We start from the raw sequence: 27,797 nt of genomic DNA, 5'->3' as shown, positions 1-27,797 counted from the left end.
TGTACTCAGTCCCCTTCTGTACTCCCTGTTCACCCACGACTGCATGGCCAGGCACGACTCCAACACCATCATTAAGTTTACAGACGACACAGTGGAAGGCCTGATCACCGACAATGATGAGACAGCCTATAGAGAGGAGGTCAGAGACCTGGCCGTGTAGTGCCATGACAACAACCTCTCCCTCAACATGATCAAGACAAAGGAGATGATTGTGGACTACAGGAAAAGGAGGACCGAGCACGCCCCTATTCACGTGGACGGGGGTGTAGTGGAGAAGGTTGAGAGCTTCAAGTTCCTTGGTGTCCACATCACCAACAAACTAACATGGTCCAAGCACACCAAGACAGTAGTGAAGAGGGCACGACAAAACCTATTCCCCCTCAGGAGACTGAAAAGATTTGGCATGGGTCCTCAGATCCTCAAAAGGTTCTACAGCTATACCATCGAGAGCATCCTGACTGGTTGCATCACTGCCTGGTATGGCAACTGCTCGGCCTCCAACCGCAAGGCACTACAGAGGGAAGTGCGTATGGCCCAGTACATCACTGGGGCCAAGCTTCCTGCCATCCAGGACCTCTATACCAGGTGGTGTCAGAGGATGGCCCTAAAAAAATTGTCAAAGACTCCAGCCACCCTAGTCATAGACTGTTCTCTCTGCTACCGCATGGCAAGCAGTAACGGAGTGCCAAGTCTAGGTCCAAGAGGCTTCTAAACACCTTCTAACACCAAGCTATAAGACTCCTGAACATCTAATCAAATGGTTACCCAGACTATTAGCATGCCCCCCTCTTTTACACTGCTGCTACTCTGTTATTATCTATGCATAGTCACTTTAATAACTCTACCTACATGTACATATTACCTCGACTAACCGGTGCCCCCACACATTGACTCGGTACCGGTACCCCCTGAATGTAGCCTCGCTATTGTTATTTTACTGTTGCTCTTTAATTCGTTTTTTTAGGTATTTTTTACACTGCATTGTTGATTAAGGGCTTGTAAGTAAGCATTTCACTGTAAGGTCTATTCTATACCTGTTGTATTCAGTGCATGTAACAAATGTAATTTGGCTGCTCTCGTTTTCTAAGAGACACAAACACCTAAACATAATAAGGAAGGAACAACTTGTGCTTTTAATAAAATATTAAATTGTCAAAAGTTCCTAAACATTTACAGAATTTCAAAAGCATGTTATATGCAGTAGTAGTACATTAAGATATACAGTTTACAAAAGGTATTTTCTAAAAAACATTATATACTTTTTAAAGAATGTACCTGAAAAATTGTAACGGGAAATGCCAAGTTGTTCTTTGGCACCAACTTGAACACAGTGAGTGCATGTGAACACAGGTAAACTGTCTCCAGGTACATGTCACATGTTGACACTGAGGTCCCACGGTATATCCTCATTTTCTTCCTGGCCATCAGGGTCAAATTGGCTCCAGGGAATGTCATTTACCTGACAAAGAAATAAAAAGGACATTGATTGCGGAGATCAGATTTTATTTAGATTTCATTGCTGCTTGCGGTCAGCAAGACTGAGTTATGCAGAATACACAACTACATATAATCAGTTACATTAACCTGTTGGGGCTAGGGGGCAGTATTTTCACGTCCGGATAAAAAACGTACCCGATTTAAACTGGTTACTACTCTTTCCCAGAAACGAGAATATGCAAATAATTAGTAGATTTGGATAGAAAACACTCTAAAGTTTCTAAAACTGTTTGAATGGTGTCTGTGAGTATAACAGAACTCATATGGCAGGCCAAAACCTGAGAAGATTCCATACAGGAAGTGCCCTGTCTGACAATTTGTTGTCCTTCAGTTGCATCTCTATCAAAAATACAGCATCTCTGCTGTAATGTGACATTTTCTAAGGCTTCCATTGGCTCTCAGAAGGCGCCAGAAAGTGTAATGGGGTGTCTGCTGTCTCTGGGTGAAGAACAGCAGGAGAATTTGTGAGTGGTCAGCCTGTGAACAGTGACACTGGAGATGCGCGTTCATGAGAATTCTCCATTGTTTTCTTTCAGCCTTTGAATGAATACAACGTCGCCCGGTTGGAATATTATCGCTATTTTACGAGAAAAATAGCATAAAAATTTATTTTGAACAGCGTTTGACAAGCTTCGAAGTACGGTAACGGAATATTTTGAATTTTCTGGTCACGAAATGCGCTCGCGCGTCACCCTTCGGATAGTGACCTGAACGCACGAACAAAACGGAGGTATTTGGATATAACTATGGATTATTTGGAACCAAAACAACATTTGTTGTTGAAGTAGAAGTCCTGGGAGTGCATTCTGACGAAGAACAGCAAAGGTAATCCAATTTTTCTTATAGTAAATCTGAGTTTAGTGAGGGCCAAACTTGGTGGGTGTCAAAATAGCTAGCCGTGATATCTACTCAGAATATTGCAAAATGTGCTTTCGCCGAAAAGCGATTTTAAAATCTGACACCGCGATTGCATAAAGGAGTTCTGTATCTATAATTATTAAAATAATTGTTATGTATTTTGTGAACATTTATCATGAGTAATTTAGTAAATTCAGCGGAAGTTTGCGGTGGGTATGCTAGTTCTGAACATCACATGCTAATATAAAAAGCTGGTTTTTGATATAAATATGAACATGATTGAACAAAACATGCATGTATTGTATAACAATGTCCTAGGAGTGTCATCTGATGAAGATCAAAGGTTAGTGCTGCATTTAGCTGTGGTTTTGGTTTTTGTGACATATATGCTTGCTTTGAAAATGGCTGTGTGATTATTTTTGGCAGGGTACTCTCCTGACATAATCTAATGTTTTGCTTTCGCTGTAAAGCCTTTTTGAAATCGGACAATGTGGTTAGATTAACGAGAGTCTTGTCTTTAAAATGGTGTAAAATAGTCATATGTTTGAGAAATTGAAGTTATAGCATTTGAGGTATTTGTATTTCGCGCCACGCGATTCCACTGGCTGTTGACTAGGTGGGACGCAAGCGTCCCACCTCGCCCAGGGAGGTTAAGTCATAAATTATACTACTAAAGTTATTATTACATAAAGTTAACACCAGTCCAGTAAAGTTGCTAATAATTTAAACTGCACTGGCAATTTTTATAAATACTACAATGGCCAAAATACATACAAACTAACCATCCCATGTGGGTAGAAAACAATTAAAAGAATACAATGGTAATCGAATGTGTGGAATAATTGCTGTAAGAGAACATTGTGGTACCTTTATGAGTCCTTCCAGATCCTCATCTTGTAGGACATCATCTCGCTCCACCCTGCATTCAACTACAACTTTCCCATTACCTGGAAGATATCATTTTTTTGTGATTACATTTTTATTCCCTTATGGCAGAGGATATCCCTGCCCATGCCTCTACACCTGGAAGACATTAAAATATGCTGAGCTGATATCTTCAAAATGATTCCAATGGTTAGTTCACTTAGAGTTCAGGGCCTCGTTTCCCAGAGCCTCCGTAGCGTTTAGAGCACTGTTAGAACCATCTTACGATGTATATTTAGTGGCCAATCTGTTTCCCAGAGCCTTTGTTAGTAAAGACCTTAAAAACCTTTGCACATCTACGAGTGATCCAGACCACCCGTAGAAGAATCGCCAAAGTGCATTGTTAGATGTTTTTTGCCCTTCCGCGTCACTTTATTCACAGAAGATCTCTGCTAAACATAGAATCAAGCTGTTAAGGCTAGGTATCTGTCTGCTGTGACCACCAATAACTTCAGAATGAAGTTAACTACAAATACATAGTTGCCAAAGTATTTGCAATTGTTACAAACAAGCGAAAGAAAAAAACGATGCTAGAAATGAAAACCGTGGATGACTGCATTAAAAGATAAATAGGCTTCATGGGCCTATATATTGAAATCATAGAGTTTTATTTAGCCACTAGGCTACGTATTGAAAATGTTGCCTCAATATGCATCATGAATGACAAGATGTCCGCAATGATGTGCCCAATCAGCCGTATGGGAACACACTCAAGTGGTGGCGGGAGCTTGGACTGCGGTTTCCGCGTCTCCCTAATTTAGATGAAGCTTTACTCACCCAGAACCAGCAGCAACACCTTCTCGAAAGCGTCAACCACTGCTTTGTCCCTGGCCCATCTCTGGAGCTTTCCTCTTTTTGGCAGGACAACGTCTGGACCTATGGCCCAAAACCATAGAGAGGAGTTTTAGTGAAAGAAATGCAGACCGTTCTCTAGCATGTGTTGACAGACTAGAGCTTTCACTTTCGCTGCATAATAATTAGTTATTTCATTACAAAGACACAAACTGTATCTTTTAACCATCAATGTGGATCAGGAATGCTCTGTTCTGAGAATAACACAGACATTTTGGAAAGGCAATTAGAGATCAACACCTTTAACCTCTATGGGCTAGGTGGGACGCTTGCGTCCCACCTACTCAACAGCCAGTGTAATCCCGTGGCGCGACATTCAAATACCTCAAAAATGCAAAAACTTCAATTTTTCAAACATATGACTATTTTACACCATTTTAAAGACAAGACTCTCATTAATCTAACCACACTGTCCGATTTCAAAAAGGCTTTACAACGAAAGCAAAACATTAGTTTATGTCAGCAGAGTACACAGCCAGAAATAATCAGACACCCATTTTTCAAGCTAGCATATAATGTCACATAAACCCAAACCACAGCTAAATGCAGCACTAACCTTTGATGATCTTCATCAGATGACAACCCTAGGACATTATGTTATACAATACATGCATGTTTTGTTCAATCAAGTTCATATATATATCAAAAAACTGCTTTTTACATTAGCATGTGACTAGCATGTGACTAGCATTCCCACCGAACACTGCCGGTGAATTTACTAAATTACTCACGATAAACATTCACAAAAAACATAATTCTTTTAAGAATTATAGATACAGAACTCCTCTATGCACTCCATATGTCCGATTTTAAAATAGCTTTTCGGTGAAAGCACATTTTGCAATATTCTAAGTAGATAGCTAGCCCTGTGATGCCGGGCTATTTAGACACCCAGCAAGTTTAGCACTCACCAAAGTCAGATTTACTATAAGAAAAATGTTATTACCTTTGCTGTTCTTCATCAGAATGCACTCCCAGGACTTCTACTTCAATAACAAATGTTGGTTTGGTCCCAAATAATCCATTGTTATATCCAAATAGCGGCGTTTTGTTCGTGCATTCAAGACACTATCCGAAAGGGTAAATAAGGGTCGCGCGCATGGCGCAATTCGTGACAAAAAAATTCGAAATATTCCATTACCGTACTTCGAAGCATGTCAACCGCTGTTTAAAATCAATTTTTATGCCATTTTTCTCGTAAAAAAGCGATAATATTCCGACCGGGAAATCGTTTTTTATTACAAAGAGAGTGAAAGTAAAAGCACGCTATCCCCTCATGCACGAGCCTCAGTCTAATGGCGCTCTAATAGAGCACTTGCCAAACGCGCTAATGTGTTTCAGCCTGGGGATGGAATTACATCGTTAAGCTTTTTCCCGCCTTCTGAGAGCCCATGGGAGCCGTAGGAAGTGTCACGTCATGCCAGAGATCCCCTGTATTTGTTAGAGATGATCAAGGAGGGCAAGAAATGGTCAGACAGGCCACTTCCTGTAAGGAATCTTCTCAGGTTTTGGCCTGCCAAATGAGTTCTGTTATACTCACAGACACCATTCAAACAGTTTTAGAAACTTTAGGGTGTTTTCTATCCAAAGCCAATAATTATATGCATATTCTAGTTACTGGGCAGGAGTAGTAACCAGATTAAATCGGGTACGTTTTTTATCCAGCCGTGCAAATACTGCCCCCTAGCCCCAACAGGTTAAGTCAACAATCCCTGAGTTGGGCAAAAGTATGTGTAAATTCTTGTCTATATTCTGTCAATATATTCTGTTTATTACAAGGCCCTGTCACCACCATTTCACCAGGTCAAATTCCTGTACTTCGCAAATAAAAGGTGATTCTCATTCTGAAACAACTTTCTCATAGAAACTGTGGCTGTTCTGCTGAATCTCACCGGTGCCCTCCACGGTCTCTTCAGCCACTCCGATGCCTCGGCAGCTAAGGCCATGCTGTGGGAAGGTGACATCCATGATGCAGCCGTACTTCAGGGTAATCTCCTGAGGGTCACCAGTTGTGGTGGACAACCTGCCGGCATTGTCACAGTTGGAGATGTCCTTCAGCTGTCCAGAGAAAGGAAGGCTTCATTACATATTGTCGTTGTCTGATGAAAACCTTGTGACTACATTTTTTGGCAATTGTCATTAATATTTTTTATATTTATTGAAAGCAGTAACTCCCCTCAATGTACTTTTGACTCTAGGACCAAGAAAATATAGCTTCTGAAGTTTCATAATTGTATGTTCATTAATAGGAAAATATGTTCATTTTTTTCAAATTTTCTGAAAAGTTTCTGTTTTGGATATATGAGCTTTTCACCATACAACGACTGTAAACGACATGGGCCATATCCTATACAGCAGAAATGGATTGACATCAAAAGTTGGGACTGAAGATGTGTTACTTTAAAAAGTCTAACAACCTATCATCTGCTTGTGTTGTCAATCTTTGAATGTCTTTATACATCCTTTAGGTCATTGGTCACACAAAGCTAACTAGCTAGCGATTTCACAACGGCTACACCCACCAAAACAAACAAATATTGTATCTGTTGTATCATACTGTAACATAGTACTGGAACATAAAAAGAGACAAATCTGGAGGCATTGCTACTCCTTACTGTAACAATGTGGGTGCTCCATCCATTAAAACCCAGGTAGTGATTGGCCAAGTCCTGACACTTGCTATGGCTCAGTGGCTTAGAGTTGTGAAGGAAGTTTGGGTACTGCTTTGTGCTCAGCTTTACCTGGAGAACCGACAGAGAATGTACAATCAGTTCTAAATGTCAATCATTACAATGGTTATGACTTCATGGTGAACAGTGTTTATGGCAGAAAGTGAGGCAGAGCAGACTGGTAGTCTGCTCTGCCTCACTTTCTGCCATAAACACTGTTCAAAGCAAGAGGCTGGTCTACAAGTCATCATGGAGTGGTAAGACATTGCCATCTACTGGTCAAGGTCTGGTATTAATTATTGGTCAAGTGTTACTGTGAAGGTTCACAACAGCTGTGAGAAAAAGACTACTCTTGGGGCCTTGAAGTTGTTTTAACCCTCCTGCTGTGTTATGGTCGAATTGGACAGATTTACAACTTCTCTCTGAAAAATGTAGTTCATTTAATCTGATTGTCATAAGGTTCCATGACTTTGTCCACACAGGGCATCTGAACACACAAAATAAATGTTGATGATTTTCATACAATTTTGGGTGTTTCATTTAACTTTGTACACCTGTGGTGTTTCTGGTTAAAAATGAATGGGTGAGACTACAATTAGTGTATAAAATTGGAGTTCAGGCACATGCCCATTCATCAGATGGACACACTTCCTCCTCCAGACCCCACATGCATGTATGTTTGAGCACACACACACACCTCACTCCCCTTCTTGGTTTCCATGGCAACCCCCACAGGAACCTTTCCCTAATTGAATCTTTCCCCCACGGGAACCACACCTGTTGGCATTCTCACAAACAATCGCAACATTGTTTCAATAATATATAGAGCTTTTCTCGCAGTTCTGGTAAATAAAGCTTTTTTGAGGCCTTGCTCACAATTCATTCTGTGGAAGCACAATGACCAAACGATATACGGATCACCAGCTCAAGCTGAACCTCGGCAAGACGGAGCTGCTCTTCCTCCCGGGGAAGGACTGCCCGTTCCATGATCTCGCCATCACGGTTGACAACTCCCTTGTGTCCTCCTCCCAGAGTGCTAAGAACCTTGGCGTGATCCTGGACAACACCCTGTCGTTCTCCACTAACATCAAGGCGGTGACCCGATCCTGTAGGTTCATGTTCTACAACATTCGCAGAGTACGACCCTGCCTCACACAGGAAGCGGCGCAGGTCCTAATCCAGGCACTTGTCATCTCCCGTCTGGATTACTGCAACTCGCTGTTGGCTGGGCTCCCTGCCTGTGCCATTAAACCCCTACAACTCATCCAGAACGCCGCAGCCCGTCTGGTGTTCAACCTTCCCAAGTTCTCTCACGTCACCCCGCTCCTCCGCTCTCTCCACTGGCTTCCAGTTGAAGCTCGCATCCGCTACAAGACCATGGTGATTGCCTACGGAGCTGTGAAGGGAACGGCACCTCCATACCTTCAGGCTCTGATCAGGCCCTACACCCAAACAAGGGCACTGCGTTCATCCACCACTGGCCTGCTGCATCCCCTACCTCTGAGGAAGCACAGTTCCCGCTCAGCCCAGTCAAAACTGTTCGCTGCTCTGGCACCCCAATGGTGGAACAAGCTCCCTCACGACGCCAGGACAGCGGAGTCAATCACCACCTTCCGGAGACACCTGAAACCCCACCTCTTTAAGGAATACCTAGGATAGGATAAAGTAATCCTTCTAACCCCCCCCCCCCCTTAAAAGATGTAGATGCACTATTGTAAAGTGGTTGTTCCACTGGATATCATAAGGTGAATGCACCATTTTGTAAGTCGCTCTGGATAAGAGCGTCTGCTAAATGACTTAAATGTAAATGTAAATATACTGTATGTGAGACTGTTGATCATATCTTTGATCAAGACACTGGTGAGGAGGAGAGAGTCCTTGTTAAACTTTGACAAAAAGTAGTCTGTGATAAATAGCACAATATGTTTCATCTGGGTATTTGTTTTTTTAACTCAAAAACAAGTTGTATGAGCAAATAGAAGTTCAAAACTTGTAATGTTCACAAGAACTTAAGTTGATAAAAAGATATAACACAACATTAGGTCATAATATATGTATTATTATGGATTTATAATCAGCTATAAGGGGGGGTACATTTTGGACCGGGAACACAGAATTAATGAACATGAAACGAACACACCAGGAGGGTTAAATGGGAAAAAGTTTTTGATTAAAAATATATACATGTCACATAAGCAAGGATCTTATGAAATAATACAATTACAATACAATCTGGAGAGTATTTTGATCTCTCTTTGGAATTGCTGTTTGTAAATAGATATGAGAACTTCAAGCACTAAATTATACAATAGAGTACCACCATATGAGTCATAAGACCCATAAAACCTAGGGGTCAACAAGGAATGGATCCAAGTGTTTTTCCACTATTCATTTTTCCCATAGGGGATTTTAGAAACACTTCTAATAAGGGCTGTGTTTCATGTAGGCTTACCCTGGCGAGACGATTTGATAACCATGTAAATCTCTCTAGGACAATGTGACATTTATCAATATATTTGCCTGTATTTAACCCCCAAAAATGAAACGCTAATGTGGCTATCATAAAGAACTACAAATGATCTGGACGAGACTGACGAATCAAGGCAAAGGTAAGAATCTCTGAATTAACTATCTAATGTTAGCTAAATGTAGTAATGAATAAAGTTTTAGTGCAAGTTTTAAATTGACACAATTCCTGTTAACAAAGGTGTCAGCTAGAGATGATGTGCGGGAGCTTGCAGGGATTTGTAGTTTTGCATGATGTTTACTTTGACGCTAATTAGCATTTTCGAATCGGAGAGTAAATAGAGCCTAATAATAAGTCACCCTGTCCGAGAGAGATTTACATGGTTATCAAAACGTCACACCAGGGTAAGCCTACAAGAAACAAATACCTTATTTTAAGTGTTTCTAAAATCCCCTATGGGAACATTAATGGTAGAAAAACCATTGGAACAATTTTCCTGTTTGACCGCTAGGTTTTATGGGTATTATGACACCTCCACCATGGGGCTCTATAGTCTACAACATTTGAGTAAGTTTGTTTCTCAATGTTCCCTTACCTTCAAAGGAGAGCTCTGGAAAAAACCTCTTCCATGTGTGGCTCTCTGTGCTTTAGATGCCTGGGCTGCGGAGAAGTACTTGACTAGGGCATAGAACCCTGGCTCGACCCCGGCAGCATTGGGACACACCTTTACCAGATACAGCGGTCCAAAGTTACAGAATATGTTCCAGATGGATTCCTTTAAAATAATACAGTACATAATTTCAATTCATGGCAGTGAAAATCACGTATTAGCCTACTTTACATAGGCTGGCGGGTAGGAGCGCTGGGCAAGTAACCGAAAGGTTGCTGGATCGAATCCCCGAGCTGACAAGGTAAAAATCTGTCGTTCTGCCCCTGAGCAAGGCGGTTAACCGACTGATCCCCAGGCGCCGATGACGTGATGTCGATTAAAACACCCCCGCACCTCTCTGATTCAGAGGGGTTGGGTTAAATACGGAAGACATTTCAGTTGTACAACTGACTAGGTATACCCTTTCTACCTTGCTCTCCTATCAAATATTTCAAAGTTGCATTAGTGTTCTACAAGTTCATTGTAAAATAGATGTGTCCAAAACAAAGTCTTATAAAAGGCCTATACTATTAGATTGCTTTAATAAAAACAGGCGATTCTCAAAAGTCATTAACTATACTAGATAACTAGTGTATTAATCACATAGCTAACTGTATAATTCATCAACGAGACTTACGTAAATAAACGCGTCTGAAAATGTGGATAGAATATTCCAGACAAACAGTGTTTTGTTATTTTCAACGGGTACCCTGAACTCTATTACGTCCACCTCGACCTCCATTGCAGTAGTGAATTCCGGCTAGAGAAACATTATTACTGTAGGCTACTACTCTGCTCCGCCAACAGTGTTGCACGAAATAGTTTCAATGTTGCAGGTTGGTATTATTGTCCCCCTAGTAAAGTAGTTTCTGGAGGACAGTTTGAATCAATCTATCGCAGAAACTTTGATATGACGTTTACGTTGACTTCCGCACAAGAGCCTCTGATTTCCCCGCGCTGAAAACGTCATTCGTTACGCAGTAGAGTTTCTTCTTCTTCTATGGTATTATGGAGGTCCACAAACACACGTAAGAGGTGCATGCCGCCCCTTACTGTATGGGGTGAAAACTTGGGAACTTTAATGCAGTAAAAGTAAGGTTGAAAAAAACATACTCATATCATTCCCAAACGTTTTTACGAAAACAAACATCAACGTACTACTTCAGTCAGTTTCAAAAGTCTACTCAGATCCCCAAACACAGGCTCTGGGGCCTGAGAGGGAGGAGTATCTTCCAATAACCTTTTTGCCGCTTTCACAATGATATCCAGTTTCTTCCATGTTTTATTAGTTTGTCCTGTACAATTAATCACCTGCACAATGAATGCAAAAAAATCCACCTTCTTCACCATTAATATTTCAGGATCTTTTATCTGATGATCGACATCAACAGGCTGCGTGCTTGTCATCCACTGCCGAAGCTTCATCATCTCTACTCTCTCCTTCAACAATTTCACTGTCTCCACATAGGAGACCTGCTTGACAGCCCTGAGCATCGCTACTTTGACCTCCTTCACCCTAACAGGGCACTCAGGGAACTCTGGAAAATGCTTCTCATCACAATTGCAGCATTGTGCATCCTCAGACTCTTCAACACTTATATTCCATCTGCAAATACTTGACATGTGGACTAACTTTTTACATGCATGACATTGCAGTGACTTTTGTACATACACTCGCACTGCATATCTCATATACCACAGCTTTACGTGGGTCAGGAGAGACTTTTCATCAAACAGACAGATTTTCCTCCTCCTTTCCATTCACAATAAGGGTTAAGCGACGTGCCCCAACTATTCCCGGCATGTTGTCCCTATACCATGAAGCCTCGATATCCAGCGAGATGACACCTTTCTTCGGTGCCCTACTCTGAAAATCACAACTCTCCACTTCGTACATTGACAGTTTTCTCCTTCTGCTCTTTCGATGCCTATGAAATCACCATCATACCGCTCCTGGTCACTCTGACTGACTCCACCTTCCTCAATTTGTCCAATTTGTCCTTCACCATCTTCGTAATCGCAATGGTCTCCCAAATAAACATCCTTATTCATGAATGGTACACCAACCAGAAACTGCTGTTCATTTCCAGCTTTAGCTCTTTTAGCTCAATTCTTCTTTATTACCGTGGTTCAGTCATTCTTACCAACTTTACTCGCACCAACAGAATCAAACACTGCGTCAGCTTCCGCCATTGCACGACCTGCCACCACCGGGCCAGATTCAAGTTTGTCAATCCACCTTCCATATTCCTCTTCTCCAGAAACCATCATCCTTCTCGTCCTCTCGTTGTATCTATCTAGCGTCTCCATTCCGTCCAATATTGTCCTCACTTGGCACAACCAACAAGATAGTTCGACCACCGAACAGTTGAGATAGCTGTAAATGTCAATGATAAACAACAGTTTACTAATTGAAGAATTTGAGAAAGCTCTGACTTTACTCCTACAGCAGATTTTCTGTACGCAACACAACCAATGAGCTCGAGCACGGGGCGGTGTTTACAGTTCTGTAACCAATGAAATTGCAAGTGCTGGGACATACCTTCATCTGGTTAAAGTTGGTTGAGGCCACCAAAGGGTTTGGAGTCGCCCATGATCGAAGACCTGAGAAAAGTAAAATAATCAAATCGTTTTATCTCACCATTGAAGTCCCTTCACTCGAACCATTTTCAGAGAGTTTGGTAGGCTAATTGTCTTTTGGCAATCAAGGTAAAATGTTCCTGAGGTAAAAAAAATGAATATTACCATCACATTCTATTTCCCGTCCCCTGGCTTTACAATTGGACTTGCTCGTGCCTTGCAGGGGAGCCTCACTAATCTGTGGTACGCCACTGGTCATGACATTGACATTAATGATGAATGATAAGTTATAACACAGCTACAAGTACTGAAAGTAAGTCCATAGATTGAGATATGGTGGGAGTTGATGTGGGGTGGCGTGGTGCTTTTGTAAATCTAAGATTCTGGTACGTCTAAGACTCTCAACTCACATTCATATAACATTAAAATGTTCATTATACTTCATGGATGGAACTTGTTAGTCATGATGCACCGATGCTATCACTATGACATCATCAGCATCGCAAAAATCCATTGCCAAAACCTGAAAGTGAAATTCACGTCCACTGTGTGTCACGAATGTTGAATATAATTCAATTTGAACTTACTCTGACGATTGTCCATGGGGTTGGTTTATATATAGCGTGGAATTTGAGACAAAATATCTGAAGGAACATATCAATAAACAGGTCAGCTGCATACCCTCGTCCTCTGTCAAAATAAAAGTCTGGCACAAGTTATGGCTTGCTTGCCAACATATGGCGCACTTGCAGGACTTTTGTTTTGACATGAGGTGTTTGACATGTTACATGCTGACCACACCTATCATGTCGCATGCGCAAGCATTGCAAAATAAATGTATACATACATGTTATTCAATTATTGCACCCACACTGCTCGCGCTCGCCAACGAGCATCTGCGTTGCCAAGCCCTAAAATAGAAGTTAGTTCTATTTGTGACGTTGAATACGGTACAAGTCCTGCCTTTCCCATCTCCTCATTGGTTTATAGAAGCAGATACCCACGTGCCATCTCCTCATTGGTTATACCCACGTGGGTGATTGAAAGATGAACTGAGGTAGGTCGGTCGGTCGTCGTGGCAATACTATGAAAGTTAGCTGCCAATGCCATATAGAATCCAAAGAAGAAAAAGCCTGGATGGAGGAGAGATGACTGGAAACGATTCGGTTGACTGGTTTATGTGTGGATTAATTGTCAGAGTAGAGGACCTTGTGAATTTCAGGTAAAATAACAACTCAACATTTATATCCCAAATTAGCTAGCAACAGCAAGCTAGCTAAATTGGAAAATTAGCTAGCAACTGCAAGCTAGCTAGCTAAATTGCCATAAATGTTTAATGCTTTTTGACCTATCCCCAAATCAATATAATTGGTTCAGAATTTGTTTTGATATTTCAACCTGCGTGTTGTGATCGCGTTTGGGGTGGGGGGGGCAAAATCAATGTGCGCACGATGGCGCACGTGCGCTTCCAGTTTGGGCATGGTGTCGGGCACCTGCTGCAGACCCACGTTTGGAAAGTCTGTTTATTATGTTCCTTCGGATATCTTTTCTCAAATTCCGAGGTATTTAACAACCAACCCTATGGACAATCGGCAGAAAAAGTTCAAATTGAGTTTTATTCAACATTCGCAACAGACAGTGGACATTCATGTTTTTTTCCAATTCAAATGTACGTAACTATGGGCTGGATTCAATCCGTATCGCTGAAGAACCGCGGAACATTTTTAAGGTAATTTCCGATTGAGCCGACATATGCAGTGAATGCAGTCTCCGCGAACGCAGGAACATTGCCTTTACATTTCAATGGAGTGCCTGCGATACGGATTGAATCCAGCCCTAAATTGTCCAAGGGACACCATAGGAATGTTGGGGCTAGGAACTTGTAAAAAATGTTGATTTGAAAGATAGTAAATAGTAGCCAAGAGATCATGTACTGCAGAGAACAACAGCTTTATTGAAAAATGTATCACTATTAGTTTCAAACAATAAGATTAAGAAATGAAAATACTTAAAGGAAATAACTCTAAAATATATTATCCAAAAGCTTGGAGCTCTACACGTTCCCATTTCACCCCTAAATATGAATGTATGCATAAACAGTAGCACCACCATGAATCATATATCTAAATAAGACATTTAATAACCTTTTCTATAAATGTACTAATCAATGGTAGCTCGGAGTAATAGTCAATATAGAAAGTGCTGTTGTTGATTTCAGAGAACAAAATGCAAATTCCTGAAAACCCCTGGAGTCAGGCTCTACCAGATCCAAATTAAATCTACTCTAGACTAAAAAGCACGTTTAATGGAGAATCTCAATTGAAAATGCTCTTCAGTGCAGGGCAAGGCCTAATCTGTATCTGGGAAACCGAACCCTGGAGACAGGCTCTTGCTGGCTGCCTCTCCAGCCCACGTCTACAGAGTGCAGTTGGCCTCCAGTGACTTCCTGCACTTGGCGACGGTCAGGTAGGTCTCGACCTTGGGGGAAAAATAGAAGAATGGGTTATAGTTGACACATTTTAATGTGAGTGTTCTAGGTCACTAGACCTTTCTCGAGAACAGTCTTGATCAATGAACAATAATAGTAATAATATATGGGTTAAAGACCCAAAGATACTTTGCAATAGAGAGCACAAGAAACGCACTGTAGAAAATATAGGAAGGCACATGAAATAGAAGGCAACATGGTTTTGCACCTTGTGCATGTCCTTCTTGAAGCAGGCCAACAACTCATAGTTCCTCCTGACGTTGCCGTCGCCCCCCAGGTTCTGGTAGTAGTTCCCGTAGGGGGGCAGCTGCTGAGAGTCATTGTCATCCAGGCTCAGTACGCCATCCTGGCTCCCCTGTGGGAGACAGAGAGAGATGCATGGTGGGGTGGATGTGTGCATATCAATATTTGTTTATTGGGCCTTTCTGAAAGCACACACAGCAAAAGACGCATGCATAAATATCCTTGAATGGGCTGATATTCAGTCATTGAATGGGGTGTTACTGATATAGTCAATATTAGTGATGATAGATGAGGTTATTTACCCCATCACAATGTAAAGCACTGAAAGATCTGCTGAGAAGAGGCAAACGTGGTCCTACACTATGCTTTCTAACTAGGAAAGCATAGAGGTATTTCACTTTCATGTCACTGTAAAACCCAATGTGCTGTCATTACTCAAAACGTTTTAGGAAACCCGTTGCACTTAATATATAGAATCTGACTGCAGTTAGTCATTACTCTAGTCACCCTGTGAAGGGTCCAGATTTGAGTTGTATCAGCTTGACATTTTTTAGTAATGCCCTCACTAAGCCACGTCCCCAATATCATTTCCCAGTGTGCCTGGCCTTTTTGAGTGAATTGTAGTTATCACCCATGACTGTATTTGTTAGTAACAGAGACATGGTTGTCATTCATTTTCAGTCCTGTGGCCTTCAAGTTAATTCCTAGGCAAATATTATCATTGTAATTCAACTCTTTATAACAATACATTACATATCTCATAAGACCGTATTTTGAGGCGTAGCTGTACCCTAATACAGTGGCCTGAAACTCATAGTTTACAGGCCACATCAGGCCTGCAAGTCGGGTTTGCAAAATTCTGGTAACTTATTCATCTTTGTGAAAATGTTGAAAAATGTATGTTATATATCTTTGTGTAGCATACGATGAATCAATCACTCAATGTCCTGTACATGCAAAACACAGATAGTTAAAAACAATTCCAAAAAATCTACCTGCAGTAGAGCATGCTGGATAAAAAGTTAATTTGTTATAACTTTAAAAAATTGTGTTGATGTCACTTCTCATTTAGTTTTGAGCCAGTACCACATAAACATTTTAAGTAATAATGACTTTTCATTGACTTTGAGTTCAACTTACTAGAAGTATTTGAGTTAAAAATGCCTTGGGGTTTACAGTGCACAAAGTGTGGCACCACAAATGGTCATTGTTCTCCCTCCTTTCTTTACCTTGATGAGCAGGTTGATGCCCACTTTGAGGTCGCTGAGCTTCTCAGAGATCTGGTTGGAGTTTCTGACCATTAGGCTGTTGGAGATGGTCAGGGTCTGGCTAGGGTACTCCCAGGATTCAATCAGACGGAAAGAGATATGGAGCAGCTTCAGGACCTGTGTGTGTGTGTAGATGTAGAGAAACCACAGATTATTGGAAAATGAAGTTGCGTTGTATTGTACAGCTTGAGATTCCCTATTTACATGATTGAGTTAAAAACCTTTGGGGCTGGTTTCCTGGACAGAAAAGCACAAAACGGAGAATGTAGACGTAGAGAAACCACCGATTTAGAGAGTGATGGTTTTACTTGCAATGACTTTGATATGTGGTTGTTTTACCTACCTTAGTTGAAGGCACTGAGGTATAGCAATGTGTTAATGCCAATTTTACATGTACAGTTAAACTCTCTGTCATGGCTAGATTTCATTTCCACCATTTTTTTTTTATTTGACCGCCAACCCCGGCCAAACCCTAACGACGGTGGGCCAATTGCGTGTCGCCCTATGGGACTCCCAATCACAGCCATTTGTAATACAGTCTGGAATCGAACCAGGGTCTGTAGTGACACCTCTAACACTGAGATGCAGTGCCTTAGACTGCTGCGCCACTCGACAGCCATGCATGATGCAGCCTCTGCTTGTCATTGTAAATGAGAATTTGTTCTTAATTGACTTGCCTAGTTAAATAATGGTAAAAAAATTCAAATTAAAACATTTATAAATTGGAGTTTAGATAATTGGTGGTCTGCTTTCCCAATAACTAATGACTAAGTTCTATCGATTGTTCAAATTGAGATGCCATATTATTTATTTTGGAATCATGCATCATGGAGGAATTCATATTTAAGGTGAATAGCAGAGTGGACCTGTCACAATTTTACACTTTTATATGGTTTTAAAGGGCATAACATGCATAATTGTCTCAACCAGGTTACTTACTGAACTCTTCTGAGTCTCAAGCTTGTCGATTGGGCTCACGATGGAGTCAGAGTTACAGAAGTCCAGCAGGAATATCTTGTTCAGCTGTCTGCGTTCATCAGGCAACAGGGTACCTTCCTGCACAAAATCACAAAGAAGGGAGAGAGATTTTTTTGTTGTTGCCACGAGGGTTGTGTAAAGAGGACACTGTCTACAAGAAGAAGAACAATCATTGATACACTATTTGATATGTCAAAAGAAGATTCAAAAGCTGTCTTACAAAGTCATTGAACATCTTCTGAGCCATTAGGTGGAGATGTTGCACCCGGTTGACCGCGATGTTGAAGAGCCGTTGGTTTTCCATCGCTGCCCCTTGGCTCAGAAAACAACTGACCAGTAAGACTGGCATCAGCAGAAACACTAAAAGAAAGAGAAAATAACAAATGTATAAAACGAGTAAGTCGAATTATGGTGAGATACATTAGTTAGATATTCTCAGCCATCGAACACCAATAGCCTAGCGGTTAAGAGCGTTGGGTAAGTAATTGAAAGGTTACTGGTTTCAATCCCTGAGCTGACTAGGTGAGAAATCTGTCGACGTGCCCTTGAGCAAGGCACTTAACCCTAATTGCTCCTGTAAGTCGCTCTGGATAAGAGCGTCTGCTAAACGACTCAAATGTAAATGTTATAGATCACATAGTTAGGTTGTTAAAGCAGGTGGTTCTGTGTCAATAGATTTATAACCTCATAGTAGTAGAATACTTGTTCACTTTTCTCTGCCGTGTTGGCCCCTGCCTCAGTGATTAAATGTGTAAGTTAAATTGTACTAAATGGTACACTGACTTCCCACTGAAAAAAGAAATAGACAGAAAAAGCAGGCTTACCTTGTCCCATTTTTACTCTTAATTGCCAAGGATGATTACTTAACTTGAAAGTGCGGTGGTCGGTTGAGTATGTTGCTGTTTGTTTGGGACCACTGTTTTTATAGATGGGGAACCCATGTTTTAATGTATCACCAGGAGGAAACATGAGATTTTCATCCATTTACCACCTTTCATTAATAGGACCTGTTTTTGTATGTGATTGTGGAACAATCACTATAATGCGTCAAATCAATCCTACATTTTTCCATGAGTTTGGAAGAGGGGACGTGTCCTAAAAAACAACTTACTTGATGACTGAACGAATTAGGGTCAAAACACAACACAAACCTCTGTTGTCTAGGATGTAATGAATGGACACAAGTTACACACACACATACACACACAACACCGGTTATTCTGCCATTCCACCTGTGGTACTGTAGATAACATGCAGTATTTGACAAATGTATTATATTGCTTCTTTATCAGCACCAATATTTTATTGTTTATTGTCAAATTGAATGTCCTATGGCATTAAAACCTCTTAAGGATCGGACCCTTTTTTTCCCAATTTTCACCTGAAATGACATAACCAAATCTAACTGCCTGTAGCTCAGGACCTGAAGCAAGGATATGCATATTATTGATACCATTTGAAAGGAAATACTTTGGAGTTTGTGGAAATGTGAAAGTAATGTAGGCGAATATAACACATTAGATCTGGTAGACGATAATACAAAGAAAAAAACATGCAGGTTTATATATTTTTTTTCTTCTCATCTTTGAAATGCAAGAGAAAGGCCTGCATGTATTACTGCAGATTAGGCACAATTTTGATTTTGGCCACTAGATGGGAGCAGTGTAAGTGCAAAGTTTTAGACTGAGCCAATGAATCATTGCATTACTGTTCAAAATGTTGTATCAAGTCTGCCCAAATGTGCCTAATTGGTTTATTGTTATATTTTCAAGTACATAACTCTGCACTCTCCTCAAACAATATAATGGTATTTTTTCACTGTAGTAGCTACTGTAAACTGGACAGTGCAGTTAAATTAAGATGAATTTAAGCTTTCTGCCCATATCAGATATGTCTATGTCCTGGGAAATTTTCTTGTTACTTACAACGTCATGCTAATCACATTAGCGCACGTTAGCTCAACTGTCCCGTGGGGGGACACCGATCACGTGGAGGATAACATTTAGTCAAAGATCTCAAAGTAGACACACAGAGAAGAACCTGTCAAGGACTCGAGACGCACATGTTAGAATATATAGTTTTATGTTTAAATTCAGACAGGGTCTTGTTACCATTACCATACACAACATAAACAGTCACTTGATCAATACCAGTCCGTGAAATACCCAATCCTTTTCTTTTTGTGTGAGAGCCTTTGTTATACCTGACGAAGATCCTTTTGAGTAATTGAAACATTGTCAATAAGTCTAATAAAGGTATCTATTGGAGCAAGTGTGTAGGCCCTACTTGATTGATTTTGGGGTAAAAATCTATATGCCGTTTAAAAAAGTACACATCTCAGAGGATAACACATGAATGCTTTCAGCCTAGCAGCATGTGTGCTTGACTACACAATGCTACTAGCCCAAAGCCTTCACTCTGTTTGTGCCGCACCACCTTACTGGATTGTTTACGCTACACGTGTAAGGTGTCATGACACCTACAAAGGTTACCTGGTCAATAGTCATGACAGTAATGAGATCATGGTTGACGTGTGGCATACGGGGGAGTAGACCGTTCCGGTGTGAACATATTCAACCTAGGTCCATATTCAGCGTTCAGGACACGGAGACGTGCTGAATGTCAGGCTAGGCCCAGCGCTGTCCTAATCCTTTCCTGGCGAAAACAGAAATCGATCTGTTAACCCGCATCACTTTGGAAGGGCGGCAGGAAGTGCATTTACTGACCTCATTACCTTGTTGAATATGTGGTAGCTGGGCAAAAGAGCATTATAAAATGGTTAGTTCCAGCCACACTATCTGATTGGATGTAGGGATGACTTGTTTTGAGAGTACAGCAAATCAAAAATAATGTATGTACAGCATATATCGATAAAGATTTTATTCCATCAACCAACCTCTCATCTTGCCCCATTGTAGGATACGTGTTGTCTGTAGCAAAATGTCAGAAATCACTCAAAGTTCAGTCGTTGTTTATGTTTAGTCATACACTGCATCACTGTGGTTCCTAAACTTCTTTCCTTTTTACCCTTATTGACCCTTATGGAAAATCCACATGAATTTCACATGTGAAGTGTTTCAAAAACATGTTTTCATGTGATCTTATGTGAAGTTAATGTGGCAACATGTAAAGTAACGTGATAACATGAAACTGCACATGTGAGAACATGTTATCACATGTGAAGTGTTCCAAAAACACGTTATTTATTTTCCACATGTGAATTCAAGTGTTCTTTCTGTATGGGGAGTCTCACCAACTCTCTCTGTATGATCGGCTGTATGGCCTCATACCCATTTATGTTTTAGCATGTTTCAACTGATCTGGATTAGCCAATTTACAGATTAACTGAAAATTATTCTTGAACATTATTATCACGCTACAGAAGAAAGATCCTCTACATTACAGAACATTTCCTGCATGGGTATTGTGTGACACTGTTTTGACGCAATACACACATTAATGATATAAGTCTATAACACAACATGTAGGGAGGTATTATACTCTACAGCTACATCGGGGTTCCCTTGGCTTAACCTGCCAAATCCTTTGAACACATGTGTCATGACTGAGTGTGTGAGGTTCATGTTAAATGAGTGTGTGCCCCTTTTAAGAGCGAACACGATTTATGGGAGAGGTAACTGGAGGAAGAAAGAGAACATAATGTAAGAGTATAGGACAGAATGTAAATAAACGAGCCCAGGGTTTACTAAGAACAGCTACAGAGTGGAGTATGTCTACGTACAGCTGCATGTGCTTATGGGGTTGCCACATATAACCGTTGTGATGTGGTTGGAACTCACTCCAACTCTGCCTGGGCCTCTGTGCCATATCACACTGACCTTATAGGTAGGAAGTGTAATGGCGTACTATAATACCTCTCCGTGAAATGAAATTACGTTGAACCAACGTGGACAAGACGTTGAATTGGCGTCTGTGCCCAGTGGGTTGTCTTGTTATACTTACCTAGATATAGTGCTTGGATTTACATCAAGGGGATAGACGTGAGCTACCTCTACACTGTTTTAAGGAATGAAACTGCAGCTAGGTGCCAGTGGGTGACTATATCACTCAGTTCAGCCTCAGCTGCTCAATTCCAATCAAATGGCAAATGGCATCTCCCCAGGCGAGGTACACGACCCTCCACCACTGTGTCAAACAAGCCTGCGAGACCCTGACGCAATCAAAGGTGATATGCACATCCGAAACTTGAACCTGAAATCCTGACAATGACTTGGAGCGGAAAAGTCCATGGCCCCCGTAGCAATCACCTGGCAAAGAGTGACCGTCCCTGGCCCCTGTAGTCTCGCAGTGTTTGGTCCCAGGCCAAGATGTCTTCATGCCTTCTATGCTATTCAGTCCCCTGTGCCAGAGACTATAGCAGGAGCTACATGAAGGAATAGCAAAAGCAATGGTCAACATTTGAGATTTGTCCTAATGGAAAATTGTGCGACATTTTCCCTTTCTTTAGATCTTGTCGTTCACAGATTGTATCTTCCTTCCTTGGCCATTCATGTGGACATTTTGTCAAATCCATTGCGCAGAATACTGTTTTAACTTGCTTTTAAATGATTATGTTTTATTGTTATTTCTACAAGATGTTGTGTGTGTGTCAGGAGAGAAGTGTCTCTGAGAACGTTATCACCAAGTTAACCTATCAGAGGTGTCTTCAGTTTGACAGGACTTGCAGTTCTATCATTGGCCCCCAGGTGGCAATTGATTAAACTTAATGAGAGAGAGAGAAAGAGAGGACAAGTGCATGGTCAGAGGGGCAAGGTTTTACCTTGTGAATACTCTTACGTAAATCAAATGTCAGCTCCTGATATTGATTCGCAGTTTCTGTTCTTGACATGTTACCGTTGTGCTGTAGTTGGATACTTTTTTGTGTATGTGGACACCTGCTCGTCGAAAATCTCATTCCAAAATTATGGGCATTAATATGGAGTTGGTCCCCGCTTTGCTCCTACAACAGCCTCCACTCTTCTGGGAAGGCTTTCCATACGATGTTGGAACATTGCTGAGGGGACTTGCTTCCATTCAGCCACAAGAGCATTAGTGAGGTTGGGAACTGATGTTGGGCAATTAGGCTTGGCTCGCAGTCGGCGTTCCAATTAATCCCAAAGTTGTTTGATGGTGTTGAGGTCAGGTGTCTGTGCAGGCCATTCAAGTTCTTCCACACCAATCTCGACAAACCATTTCTGTATGGACCTCGCTTTGTGCACAGGGGCATTGTCATGCTGAAACAGGAAAGGGCCTTCCACAAACTGTTGTCACACAGTTGGAAGCACAGAATCATCTAGAATGTCATTGTAGCGTTAAGATTTCCCTTCTTTGGAACTAAGGGGCCTAGCCCGAACCATGAAAGACAGCCCCAGACCATTATTCCTCCTCCACCAAACTTAACAGATGACACTATGCATTGGGGCAGGTAGTATTCTCCAAACCCAGATTAGTCCGTTGGACTGCCAGATGGTGAAGCATGATTCCATAGGACGTGTTTCCACCGCTCCAGAGTCCCAATGGCGGCTAACTTTGCACCACTCCAGCTAACGCTTGGCATTGCTCATGGTGATTTCAGGCTTGTGTGCGGCTGCTCGGCCATGGAAATCCATTTCATGAAGCTACCGACAAACAGTTATTGTGCTGACGTTGCTTTCAGAGGCAGTTTGGAGCTCGGGAGTGAGTGTTACAACCGAGGACAGACGATATTTATGCGCTTCAGCACTCGGCGGTCCCGTTCTGTGAACTTGTGTGGCCAACCACTTCACGGCTGATCTGTTGTTGCTCCTAGACGTTTCCACTTCACAATAACAGCACTTACAGTTGACCAGGGCAGCTCTAGCAGGGCAGAAATGAGACAAACTGACTTGTTGGAAAGGTGTCATCCTATGACAGTGCCACGTTGAAAGTCACTGAGCTCTTCAGTACAGGCCATTCTACTGCCAATGTTTGTTTATGGAGATTGTTTGGCTGTGTGCTCAATTTTATACACTTGCAACGGGTGTGGCTGTACTAGCCAAATCCACTAATTTGAAGGGGTATCCATATACTTTTGGCCATGTAGTGTATTAGCCTAACTCATGAGATTTGTTTTCATCCTGATCAAATGTAGCCTGCTAAATATCCTACTCCAAAGAGTGAATGTCAAAGACAATGTCCAACCTGAATTTTGATTCTTCACAACCACCAGGACTTCCATCACCACTGTCCGTCTTGAACTTTCAGCAGAATAGAATATGAGGATGTGATACTATAGAATCCCCTATCGACATCCAGACACAGAGCTGAGGAGCAGCAAGACAAACAGTGGGTCATTTAAAATGACAAGATCTATATAGACACGCCGGTCAGAGAATGTGCTTACGCTGCTCTGTGCTCACTGTCACCCTCGGCATCTTCAGAGAGGATACCGTTCAGGGGCGTATTTAAGTGTGGGAAGACTGCCAGGCTTCGGTATTTGCTGGCACATGTCCAATGTCTCCCAGACTGTTCTGCAGGGGTCCTGTAAACGTGCTGTGACACCCAGCGAGGTCTCCTGTCCCCGTACTTTCTTATCCGATCAAGCAACATGTTGTTTGATGGACAGGGATGTCACCACGACCGGGCTTGCGGGGCTTTAGCCCTGAATGATTTTGGGTAAACTCTGAATCTTTTGCGCTGTTGCTGCTGCTGAAAACAAATATATACACTGAATGCGTCGCTTAGTTCATAGAACCATGGTTACGCAAAACTCCCAAAGTCATCCAACCGTTATAATAAATGTAAAGAAATTGCCATGCGTGGTCAACTAGATGGTCAGTTGTTAGCTAAGTTTAGTTGAGTGCTCATGATCATTCATCTAGTGAATTGAAAGCAATGCAGATCTTCCCTACACACACAATTAGGCCTATATAGCCTACCTGATGAGCTTCCCTAATGTTTTCCTGAACTTTCCAATACTTTTCTGATGTGTTTTAGTCACACAGCCTACTGACCACAATCCATTGAATTAATACTAAGTGTTGATTATTTTGCATTGGGTAGAGCACAGAGCATGGAAGAACAAAATACCAGTGGGAAGTGGTGCTGGAAGTGCTGCAGATACACTTAAATAAATGTGCCTAATTCTATAATTACTCATGTCTGTACAGAAATAAATTAAATCATTGAAAATACCACACCAGAGAGCATAATTTACCAACAGATGATCAATAGCTTCTTTAAAAGACAATTGCTGTCGCTTTGTTTTGTCACATCATCAGCGCATGTAAGCCTATTGTCAGAAAGCCGGCAACTGGGCAGCCCACGGGAAATATCAAACAGCTGATTGTTGAGTCGTGGCTGTCAATGTGACTGTCAATGAACAGAAGGCAGCAGTTAAAAGGCCTTTCGCAATATTTCAAAACACAATTGCGGGTAAAAAACTGTGTGGATGAGTGAGTGCCACTGGAAAGTTGGTGAACCATCATTTCCTCATATTGTAAGATCTGTGTCTCTATTCTTTTCATTGGCCTATATGCTATTGGTTGCATTTAAGACATGGTCGTTCGTTTGGTTGATCCCAGTATGACAGTGTCAGAGTGGCCTGTCAGTTTGTTTTTAAATACCACACAAATGATCAATCTTGTAATGTCTCCAGTCATGTAGAATTATTTAGAATTGCATTAAATTATTTTAGAAAAGGCCATTTATCTCCAACCCGCAAATGCAATGATATGCATGCAAGGGCTGAGCACCAAATGTTATGAAACTCTGGTGACGCCCCTGTTAGTGGAGCTGGGAGTGAGTCAGTCACGTGGTAGAGTAGGTAGCTAGCTAGCTAGCTAGCTAATCACCCATGCATTTCCTTAGCAGCTAATGGGGAAAGGGAAAGGACAAAGGGTGAACAGCAAAGCAGCGGGCGGAGTTCAGTGTCATTCCTTCCACATTAATGAATGGTTATGTTTCCCTCACCACGCCACAGGGCCGCGTTTTTTTTCTAATGCGTTCTATGAATAGGAAAAGGGGGGGCGTGAAGAGGGGGCAGAGTTGAATGATCCCGATTCCAGATGTCTCTATTACATGCACCCTCACCCACCCATCTGCCCACCTTCTCCTGAAAGTGCAAAGTGAATGTAGAGGGCTGTTTCGTGTCCCTTTTTAGATGTGACTCCAATAACTATTTTAGACAAGTATCTATCCTATTAACATTTGAGATTGTTACTTCTGCTCCTGACGTCTTAAAATATAACATGACAATTTGTGGTAGATGTTGGAACGAGGAAAACGGCGGCTGGTGTTGTCTATCAACAAACAATTTTTTTTTTTTGCCATCCAATGTCACTTCTGAAAGGGTTTCATCTCCTCACGGTGGACAGTACATACGCAAAGCTGCCGCAAATAGGCCTTGGCTATACAGAGCTGATTAATGAGATTAACTTAACAAGTAACAACTCACTCTTATCTTAAGATAAAACATTTTGCGTGACCCTTTTGAAGTAGCTTACATTTATTTTGTTACATTTGGAACATCTGTCCCCTACAATAGAATAAGTGGTCACTCGAAAACCTGGAGTTCCTCAAGGAACCGTTGTTAGTGAAGGGTTCATATTTGCGCCTTTGTTTAGTTGAGGGATTCTTGGGAGGAACCTTTTAATGGTTCAACGTAGCAGCGGGTTCCTGGAGGAAACCTGGAGTGGGGCAGTGGCTTAGTAGGGCCACCGTTTAGAGTAAATGTCACTGCTGTTCATCTGTTATGTTCTATTGCCATCACATGTTAAGGTTGAACACTGACCGTTTTGTAGCTTCAATGAGTTCCTCTATGGCCTATGCAAATTCCAAAGTTGGAATAGGGACCACTTTATTATTGTATATAATCATCAATGTTAATATTATATTAGAAAATGTAATATGCGTAAATATTCAAGGGACATTTACATTTGCACTGTACACTTAATATGATGAACATGAATGACATTTACGCTAACGGGTGACGAAAAATAACTATCTGAAAGCCATGCCTCATATAAGCCACGCCTCCAATCTGATAGGCTGCCACCTCTACAATAAAGTATTAAAAAGGTCACATTTTTTACCCCTCCCATCACTAAAAGGCTCCGGTTTGAACCTTTAGAGATGGGTTCTTTTAAGACCCTTTTGGAACCTCTAGGAACCATTTTCAACTGGAAAGCAACCCAGAGGGTTCTTCCAGGCACTTTTACTTCGAAGAGTGTAAGGTGTATCATAGCTTCACTCCACAAAGTCGATTGCTACTGTACTGTAAGTATTTTCTAGGCATTTACCCCTAATTTGTAGTAGACATGTGGTTTGGTTATAAATGGTGTCATGTTTTATGGCTGACATTTTTACGTCTCATCAGAGCGGTGGAATGGTACCTACAGTGGGTACCATGCACCAGCTGGTCCCAAAGGGGGCATACCCTCTCCTGTCTGTCTCTCTGTCTCTCTCTCCTCCGTCTTCCATCAAAACATCTGTCTCCTCTCATGTTGTTGAGCTGCTCGGACTCTTGTTCAGAAGAGATTCCACGTGTTGACAGGACAAGCCCTGCCAGTGCTTCTCTAGTCTCACTACATTGGGCAAAATCCACACCACTCCAAGGCCATGCTATTCCCCTCCAATCACATAAACACAAGCATGCAGCACACTTACACACACACACGCATACACTTACACTTTTCGTGTGAAGTGAACACAACAAAAGTTCAGCACCTGTAACACAGCGCTCTGTTTTGTTTTGGAAACGTAATGCTGCATTGATAGCGTTGGCAGGAAACAAACAAAATGTTCTACCACTGTTTTAATTAAAAATCCTGTTTTCTCTTGAGTTTAATTATACATTCATCATTGAACAAAGAAGTTGTTTAGCTATTTACTATACTGTATTTGGCAGCGTAGCCTAGTGGTTAGAGCATTGGACTAGTAACTGAAAGGTTGCAAGTTCGAATCCCTGAGCTGACAAGGTACAAATCTGTCTTTCTGCCCCTGAACAAGGCAGTTCACCCACTGTTCCTAGGCTGTCATTGAAAATAAGAATTTGTTCTTAACTGACTTGCCTAGTTAAATAAAGATACAAAAATAAATAAAATGCAGGTCTTACCGACAGTAACATAAGGGAATTTTACAATATTTAGTGCATGATATCCTGTATACTGTAAGTATTTTACATCACAGTTCTCACAGCCATACCATAGCTTAATCTATCTAATCGATATCTTTGAGGCACGATAATAAGGTGAGAGAGTATTTATGGACTGGGAACTAAGGCCTAAATAGATATCTGACTGCTGGTTAAGCACCACCCACAAGAAATAGAAATACTAACTAAATCTAAATCTCTGAATTCCCAAAT

At 41.4% G+C, this 27,797-nt stretch overlaps 2 protein-coding genes across 2 annotated transcripts; both read right to left on the bottom strand.

The window, feature by feature from the left end:
* Positions 1–1,111: 1,111 nt before the first annotated feature.
* On the bottom strand, positions 1,112–10,828 carry rdm1 (RAD52 motif containing 1). The gene is given in 7 exon segments (NM_001141587.1): positions 1,112–1,459; positions 3,223–3,302; positions 4,057–4,155; positions 6,024–6,189; positions 6,747–6,872; positions 9,863–10,042; positions 10,554–10,828. Coding segments are annotated over 7 exon segments (843 nt in total). The 5' UTR covers positions 10,659–10,828; the 3' UTR covers positions 1,112–1,372.
* A 3,603-nt stretch (positions 10,829–14,431) lies between these two features.
* Positions 14,432–18,363, bottom strand: LOC100136588 (growth hormone prepeptide). The gene is given in 6 exon segments (NM_001123676.1): positions 14,432–14,974; positions 15,193–15,339; positions 16,457–16,612; positions 17,435–17,551; positions 17,694–17,833; positions 18,298–18,363. Coding segments are annotated over 6 exon segments (633 nt in total). The 5' UTR covers positions 18,308–18,363; the 3' UTR covers positions 14,432–14,911.
* Between the last annotated feature and the right edge of the window lie 9,434 nt (positions 18,364–27,797).

Source organism: Salmo salar, chromosome ssa03 (genome assembly GCF_905237065.1).
Source record: "Salmo salar chromosome ssa03, Ssal_v3.1, whole genome shotgun sequence".
NCBI lineage: Eukaryota > Metazoa > Chordata > Actinopteri > Salmoniformes > Salmonidae > Salmo > Salmo salar.
This window is presented reverse-complemented; position numbering and strand designations above follow the sequence as displayed.